The 8,356-nt window shown below is 32.0% G+C and overlaps 3 protein-coding genes across 4 annotated transcripts in view; all 3 read right to left on the bottom strand.

Annotated features, from left to right (window-relative positions):
* Positions 1-3,251, bottom strand: part of LOC119676330 (spore wall protein 2-like) — a 29,390-nt gene extending 26,139 nt beyond the window's left edge. The window contains exons 1-3 of the mRNA XM_038087570.1: positions 3,057-3,251; positions 2,181-3,000; positions 3-218 (exon numbers count right to left, since the gene is read on the bottom strand). Of these exons, the coding sequence (XP_037943498.1) occupies positions 3-218; positions 2,181-3,000; positions 3,057-3,059 (1,039 nt within the window). The 5' untranslated portion in view covers positions 3,060-3,251. The remainder of the gene's footprint in view (positions 1-2; positions 219-2,180; positions 3,001-3,056) is intronic.
* Positions 3,252-4,330: 1,079 nt separating this feature from the next.
* LOC119681510 lies at positions 4,331-6,386 on the bottom strand. Of its 2 annotated transcripts, XM_038094724.1 has the most exons (4): positions 6,314-6,386; positions 5,391-6,257; positions 4,883-5,113; positions 4,331-4,826 (listed from the first exon to the last, which is right to left on the bottom strand). In XM_038094724.1, the coding sequence occupies exons 3-4, from the start codon at positions 4,892-4,894 to the stop codon at positions 4,497-4,499; spliced, it is 342 nt and encodes a 113-aa protein (XP_037950652.1). In that variant the 5' UTR covers positions 4,895-5,113; positions 5,391-6,257; positions 6,314-6,386; the 3' UTR covers positions 4,331-4,496. The 2 variants fall into 2 exon arrangements, with proteins under 2 accessions (XP_037950652.1, XP_037950651.1); XM_038094723.1 differs by having other exon boundaries at positions 4,883-6,257.
* Positions 6,387-7,507: 1,121 nt separating this feature from the next.
* On the bottom strand, positions 7,508-8,057 carry LOC119683243. Its single transcript, XM_038096882.1, has 2 exons — positions 7,960-8,057; positions 7,508-7,903 (listed from the first exon to the last, which is right to left on the bottom strand). The coding sequence occupies exons 1-2, from the start codon at positions 7,969-7,971 to the stop codon at positions 7,598-7,600; spliced, it is 318 nt and encodes a 105-aa protein (XP_037952810.1). The 5' UTR covers positions 7,972-8,057; the 3' UTR covers positions 7,508-7,597.
* Positions 8,058-8,356: the final 299 nt, after the last annotated feature.

Genomic DNA, 8,356 nt, shown 5'->3' on the forward strand with positions numbered 1-8,356 from the left:
ACCTTCACCAGCATAACCACCTTCACCAGCATAACCACCTTCACCAATATAATCACCTTCGCCAATATAATCACCTTGACCAGTATAACCACCTTCACCCGTATAACCACCTTCACCAGCATAACCACCTTCACCAGTATAACCACCTTCACCAGTATAATCACCTTCGCCAATATAATCACCTTCACCAGTATAATCACCTTCACCAGTATAATCACCTGCACCAGTAAAACTACCTTCACCACCACAATGACCACCAAGAACATCACCGTAAGCACCTTCACCAGCATATTCACCACCAAATTCACCACCATATTCACCACCATATTCACCACCATATTCACCACCATATTCACCACCATATTCACCACCATATTCACCACCATATTCACCACCATATTCACCACCAAATTCACCAGCATATTCACCACCATAATCAACACTATTATTACCACCATAATCTTCACCATAAGAGCCACCATCATCACGACCATAATCACCACCATAACCGCCACCATAACCACCACCATAATAACCATCCTCATAATCAGCTAACATTTCAATAGCCGCGTTTCGACTTATTAGTTGTTCCGGACTACTTCTAATAGCACCCAAAATTTCAATATTTTCATTGCCGTTTCCATTACTACCTAGGTGGTCAACTGCTCCTGCGTAACGTACCATTCTATTGTATGGCCTGCCAGACGAGTGAGCACCTATTGATTCGTAACTGATACTCCTTGCAGACACGCAATTCAACACAAGAATTACGCTTACGAGACGGATTAAAAGTTTCACCTAAAATTTTTTTATTCAATACAGAAAATTGGCTCTCAAACGGATTTTTCACATACCATTTTACCCACTGTTCAGTTTTACGATTTTGTCTTCAAAATTTCGATTTCATGATAAGACTTGATAGGTGACTACCTTAGTATTGAACTATTATAACTTCTAGAGGGGATTTTATACTGATCATAGATAGTGAAATTCAGTTCGAAGTGAAATTTACTGAATAACTTAAAACAGATGTTCATTAACTTCTTATGCTTGATTTCTATTATAAGAAAAAGTATGTAAGCTTATAATCTGACATATCAGTATATATTATTTTAAAATTGTATACTGAATATTTCATGAAAAAATTTTGTTGATAGAAATATTTTCGCTTTATTCGATATTGACATTGTTAAATTCCGATTCTTTTGTAACTGTGGTTCAAGTTTCAACGATAACCATGAATAAATTCGGATGATCTGTCAGGTTCTCAAATTTTTAACGAAACTTTTGGATGGTTTTACTTTTGCCCAAAAGTTACTCAGTTAGTATCGTTTCTTAGATATCCCTTATTGATAAACCAGCGATCAAAAATTAATTTCCTTATAGATCAATTGTCACAATTCGAGTTCGTCTCATAAGAACCTCTAAATGACTCACATACGTAAATCAATGGCAAACGTTATTTAATAGTGTAATAAACGTCTGTGGCAACTATTTTCTTCTTTATTATGGTGACTGTATTTCATTTCACACAAACGAGTTTACTCACGAAAAACACTTGACAAATTTCTGGTTCGTGATTAACGTAGTAAACATCTGAAAATATTGCGGAGAAAAATGTTTATAAAAAAATTTGGGGAATTCAGTATGATAGGAGTTACTGATATTTGCAAAAATTGCTGGAAAGTGCCTTCTCGCTTGAAAAATTGACATATTTCCTGCAGTTGACACTGGACTGTAAGTGTCATTCACAACTTTCAAATTTGGAAAAATCGTCTGGATTCAATTGATGCCATTTTCATTGCAAATATCAATTTCTCTTGTAATGTTTATATCTAACTAAAGCGAAAATTTTAAAAAGTTATTAGCAACATTATTAATAGCTTCAACTGCAAGTTTTACAATGAAGACCATTCTTAATAATACAGAAAGGCATATTTAAAAATACAAGCCTCAAAATGTGAACTTTTCTTTATGAGGAATATAAAAGACAGAAATAAAAAATATAGAACTGCATAATTCAAGAAATTGTATTGCTATATTTACTTTCAATTTTTAGAAGATACAAATCGCTTATTCATTTGACATTTATTAAATTGCTACAGCCTTTGAAATTAGTTTACAAGCGTTTTTATAAACTACTTATTCCACTGATTCATAATCACCGCCAACAGAATTACCTTCACCAGTATAATCACCTTCACCAGTATAATCACCTTCACCAGTATAATCACCTTCACCAGTATAATCACCTTCACCAGTATAATCACCTTCACCAGTATAATCACTTTCACCAGTATAATCACCTTCACCAGTATAATCACCTTCACCAGTATAATCACCTTCACCAGCATAATCACCTTCACCAGTATAATCACCTTCACCAGCATAATCACCTTCACCAGTATAATCACCTTCTTCAGTATAATCACCTTCACCAGTATAATCACCTCCACCACCACAACTACCACCTAAATCATCATCGTAAGCACCTTCACCAGCATAATCACCATCATATTCACTACCATAATCATCACTATTATCACCACCATAATCTTCACCATAAGAGCCACCATAATCACCACCATATTCACCACCATAATCAGCACTATTATCACCACCATAATCAACACTATTATCACCACCATAATCTTCACCATAAGAGCCACCATAATCACCACCATAATCACCACCATAATCACCACCATAACCGCCAGCATTACCACCACCATAATAACCATCCTCATAATCAGCTAACATTTCAATAGCCGCGTTTCGGCTTAATAGTTCTTCCGGACTACTTCTAATAGCACCCAAACTCTCAATATTTACCCTGCCGTTTCCATTACTACCTAGGTGGTCAACTGCTTCTGCGTAACGTACCATTCTATTGTATGGCCTGCCAGACGAGTGAGCACCTATTGATTCGTAACTGATACTCCTTGCAGACACGCAATTCAACACAAGAATTACGCTTACGAGACGGATTATAAATTTCTCCTAAAATTTTTTTATACAATACAGAAAATTGGATCTCAAACGGATTTTTTACATACCATTTTAGCCACTGTTCAATTTCACGATTTTATCTTCAAAATTTCGATTTCATGACAAGATTTGATAAGTGACTACTTCAGTACTGAACTGTTATTACTTCTAGAAGGGATTTTATATGGATCGTATATAGTAAAATTCAACTAAAAGTAAAATTTACTGATAACTAAAAACAGATGTTAATTTCCTTTGCTTGATTTCAATAATAAGAAAATGTAACTGGAATGGATAAGTAATCATACAGAAACGCATTACTTAAAAGTCTGGTAGTGAATAAATATATCTGTTAATTCTCTAAAAATCATTTTAAAAATTAATATAGAATATTTTCTGAAAAGATTTGGTTGATAGTAACGTTTTCGCACTATTCGATATTGATATTGTTAAATTCTAACTCTTTTGCAAGTCTGGTACGTATTCCAATGACGATGATGGTATTCGGATGACAAGCAGTAGAATATATTCATTGGTTAATAATTTCATTACTATTAGGTGGAATATGTAGTATTCACACTTACACCCCTTAAATTTTAAATTAAACTTTTGGATGGTTTCAGTTTATTCCATAAGTTAGTCAGTTAGATTTGTTTCTTAGCACCCTTTTTGATAAAACTGCGGTCAAAAATTTACTTCCTTATAGACCAGTTGCCAGTGACACATAATTTTATTTGCATAAAATTAACAACACATTATAAATGTTAGTCACAATTTCCAGAACCGACACAGAAATCCAGAAAAATCTTCAGGATTCAATTTTTGTGACCTTGAGTTTTACTACCACTCTCTCGTATTATGATTATATCAAATTCAAGCAAAACTTTTAAAAATACTAGTTGTACAGTAAAGAGCATTCTTAATAATACAGAAATGTATCCTTGAAGAATATAAGCCTCAAAACATCAACCTTTCTTTATGAAGAATAAAAAAAGAGAAATTTAAAAATAAAAATGTATTATTCAAGAAATTAATATTCTATATTTGTTCTTAATATTTAAAAGATACATATTGCTTATTTATTCGTCATATGTAAAAATAGTAGAGCTTTTGAAATTGATTCAAAAGTGTTATACTCAATAACTTATTTCTTTTCAACTTCATCAGAAAAACCAACATCACAATCACCTTCATCACCATACTGACTTCGCAGTATGGATGATTCTTAATAAAATAGCCAATCATCAATGAAGAATATAAACGTCAAAATGTCAATAATTTCTTTATGAAAAATATAAGAGAAATATAAAACAAAAATGTATCATTCAAGATATTATGTCACTATATTCATTTTTAACATTTAGAAGGTACAAACTTCTCATTTATTGGACAATTATAAAATTACTAGTACCTTTCGCAAGTGTTATTATTACTCATTACTCATTTAATTTCATAACTAAAATCACCACCTTCATAATCATCACCACCTACATAATCATCACCACCTACTAATCATCAGCATCATCCTCATCACCACCATACTCAGCATAAGTAATATATTCTTCATTATCAACATACTCGTCATCATCAGCTAACATTTCAATTGCCACGTTTCGGCTAAGTAATTCTTCGGGACTACTTTTGACAGCACCCAAAAACTCAATATTTCCCTTGCCGTTTCCATTACTACCTAGGTGCTCAATTTCTCCTGCGCCTCGAGCCATTCTATTATGTGACCTGGCAGATGAGTGAACTCCTTTCGATTCGTAACTGATTCTCCTTGCAGATACGCAATTCAATACAAGAACTGCGCTTACGAGAAGGAATAAAAGTTTCACCTAAAATATTTTCATTCAGTAAAGAAAACTGGGTATCAAACCGATTTTTCACATACTATTCTAGTCATTGTTTAGGTTTCAAGTTTTTGTCTTCAAAATATCGATTTCAAGATAGGACTTGATAGATTACTGCTTTGGTACTGAACTGCTACAACTTCTAGAAGGGCTTTTATACTGTTTTTAGATAGTTTGATTCAATCAGAAGAAGTGAAATTTACTCATGACTGAAAACAGATGTCAATTAACTCCTTAGATTCGTAGTCATAAGTAACAGAAGAACTCGAAGTCTAAGAATGAATAAAAATAACTGATATCTGTAAAATTTATTACAAAAATGAGTATTTAGAGAAGGTAAAAATGAGATCGAATTCGAAATTAACAACTTTGCAACTTTGATTTCGTTCATTAAAGATATTTGTACAATTGACAAATCTGATATTTCAAGGTGAGAACTTACAGCAACCGATGAATTATACTTTATAAAACAACTTACCTGCGATTCAGGTTAGATATTTACATAATTTAAGAAAAATTTCTTTATAAAGAAATACGAGCAAATAATACCTCTTTCAAAGCGATTACATACTCTGCAACTGAAGAAGGAAATCTAGCCGAAACTGAAAGTAAAAAGCAATATTTTCTGAATATTAAACTGAATACAGTAAAAATATTATTAAGATGCGTGATGCAATTATGATCTAGCAAGTCCATTAAATTGGAATTGGAAAAAGAAACTAAGTAAGAACTGAGATTCAATCCCTAAAGTCTGCGGCAAAAGTATTTTCTTAAAAGAAAAGTGTTCTACAGACATTTAACATAATCAACTACAAAGTCCAAATCTCTATTGTTATAAGTTAAAGACCACCAAGTCCAAGAGAGAATCATTTTAAATGGCGCTTTAAAAGTGTTATGATAAAAATATATTAATCTTATCTACAATATACTACGTAGATCAGAACCTTAACACAACAATATTAAAAAAACGTTGACGCAGTTTACACGAAAGAATGCTTCATAAATCAAAAACGCAACGTCAGTAAAGAACTAAGAAAGATGTAGTCAAAACAATGTCTGATTATAATTCAAAAGATAATAATTATTCACAAATTTTCAAAAACTTCACCAAACTACAAGAACTTTAAAAATTGGTTGGAAAGTGATATTATCTATACCTATTTCTTATCATCATCACCATCATCAGATAGCATTTTAACAGACGCGGTACGACTTGCTAGTTCCACTGGACTACTTTTAACAGCACCTAAAAGCTCAATGTTTCCATTACTACCTAGGTACTCAACTGCTTCTGCGCCTATTGCCATTCTATTCGATACCCTGCCAGGCGAGTGATCTCCTTTCAATTCGAAAATGATTCTCCTTGCAAATACGCAACACAAAAACTGCGCTCAGAAGAAGCAATAAAAGATTCACCTAAAATATTTTATTCAATAAAATAAAATAGAACATCAAATCGATTTTTAACATACCATTTTTGCCACTGTTCAGTTTCACAATTTTGTCTTCAAAATATTGATTTCAAGATAGGGCTTGTTAGGGAATCAACTTAGTACTGAACTATTCGTATTTCTAGAGTGGATTTTATAGTGATCGTAGATAGTGAAATTCAACTAAAAGTAAAATTTACTGATAACTAAAAACAGATGTTAATTAACTTCTTATGCTTGATTTCAGTTATAAGAAAATTTAATGTAAGCTCATAATCTCATAAATCTGTATATATAATTTTAAAAATGAATATTAAATAATTCATAAAAATATTTTGTTAATGGTAATATTTTTGCTTTATTCGATATTGACATTGTTAAATTCCGATTCTTTTGTAACTGTGGTTCAAGTATCAACGATAACCATGAATAAATTCGGATGATCTGTCAGGTCCTCAAATTTTTAACGAAACTTTTGGATGGTTTTATTTTTGCCCAAAAGTTACTCAGTTAGTATCGTCACTTAGATATCCTTTTTTGATAAACCAGCGATCAAAAATTAATTTCCTTATAGATCAATTGTCACAAATCGAGTTCGTCTCATAAGAACCTCTAAATGACTCACAAACGTAAATCAATCACAAATGTTATCGGGTAGCGTAATAAACGTCTGTGGCAACCATTTTCTTCTTTATTATGGTGACTGCATTTCATTTCAAACAAGCGAGTTTAGACACGAAAAACACTTGACAAATTTCTGATTTGTGATAAACGAAATAAATTTCTAAAAGTATTGCGCAGAAATATATTATTAACAAGGTTTGGTGATTTCAGTACGATAGGAGTTAATAAAAATTGCCAAGTCTGCAATGAAAGCATTTTTTTATTTGGTGAATTGACGTATTTCCTGCAGTGAAACACTGCATAAAATTCACAACAGTTTATAAATGTTAGGCAGAACTTCCAAAACCGACACAGAAATCCAGAAAAAACTTCAGGATTCAATTTTTGCCACCTTCATCTTAATAACCACTCTCTCGTGTTATGATTATATCTAATTCAAGCAAAACTTTTAAAAAGTTATTAACAACATTACTAATAGTTTCAAATACACGTTGTACAGAAAAGAGCATTCCCAATAATGCAGAAATGTATATTTAAAAAAATATTAAAGAAGGAAATATAAAACGTAAAAATGTATCATTCATGAAATTATATTGCTATATTTATTTTTAATATTTAGAAGATACAAATTGCTTATTTATGGAACAAATATAAAATTACTAGAGCCTTTGAAATTGGTCCGCAAGTGTTCTAATCAATTATTTATTTCTTTTTATCCTCATCTTCGTCATCCTCATCCTCATCCTCATCTTCATCATCAGCTAACATTTCAACAGCCGCGTTACGGCCTAGTAGTTCTAATGGACTACTTTTGACAGCACCCAAAAGCTCAATATTTGCCTTGCCGTTTACATTACTAGCTAGGTGATCAATTTCTCCTGCGCGTCGTGCCATTCTATTGTGCACCCTACCAGGTGAGTGAACTCCTTTCGATTCGTAACTCGCTCTCCTGGCAGATACGCAACTCAACACAAGAATTGCGCTTACGAGAAGGAATAAAAGTTTCACCTAAAATTATTTTATTTAATAAAAAAATTTGGATAGCAAACCGATTTTTCACATACCATTTTAGCCATTGTTTCGGTTTCAAGTTTTCGTCTTTCAAATATTAATTTCAAGATGGGACTTGATAGGTGACTACCTTAGTACTGAACTCTTACAACTGTTGGAAGGGCTTTTATACTGATCGAGAATTGTAAAATTCAGATAAAAGTAAAATTTACTGATAACTAAAAACAGATGTTAATTAACTTCTAATATTCAATCACAGTTATAAGAAAATTTAATGTAAACTCATAACTGGAATTGATAAGTAGTCATAAAGAAACACATTACCTTAATCTCTGGCAATGAATAAAAATATCTGATAAATCTGTAAACAGCATTTTTTAAATTAATATTGAATATTTCCTGAAAAGATTTTATTGATAGTAACATTTTCTTTTTATTCAATATTGACAT

The sequence above is a fragment of the Teleopsis dalmanni genome, chromosome 2 (assembly GCF_002237135.1).
Source record: "Teleopsis dalmanni isolate 2A chromosome 2, ASM223713v2, whole genome shotgun sequence".
NCBI classification, from domain to species: Eukaryota; Metazoa; Arthropoda; class Insecta; order Diptera; family Diopsidae; genus Teleopsis; species Teleopsis dalmanni.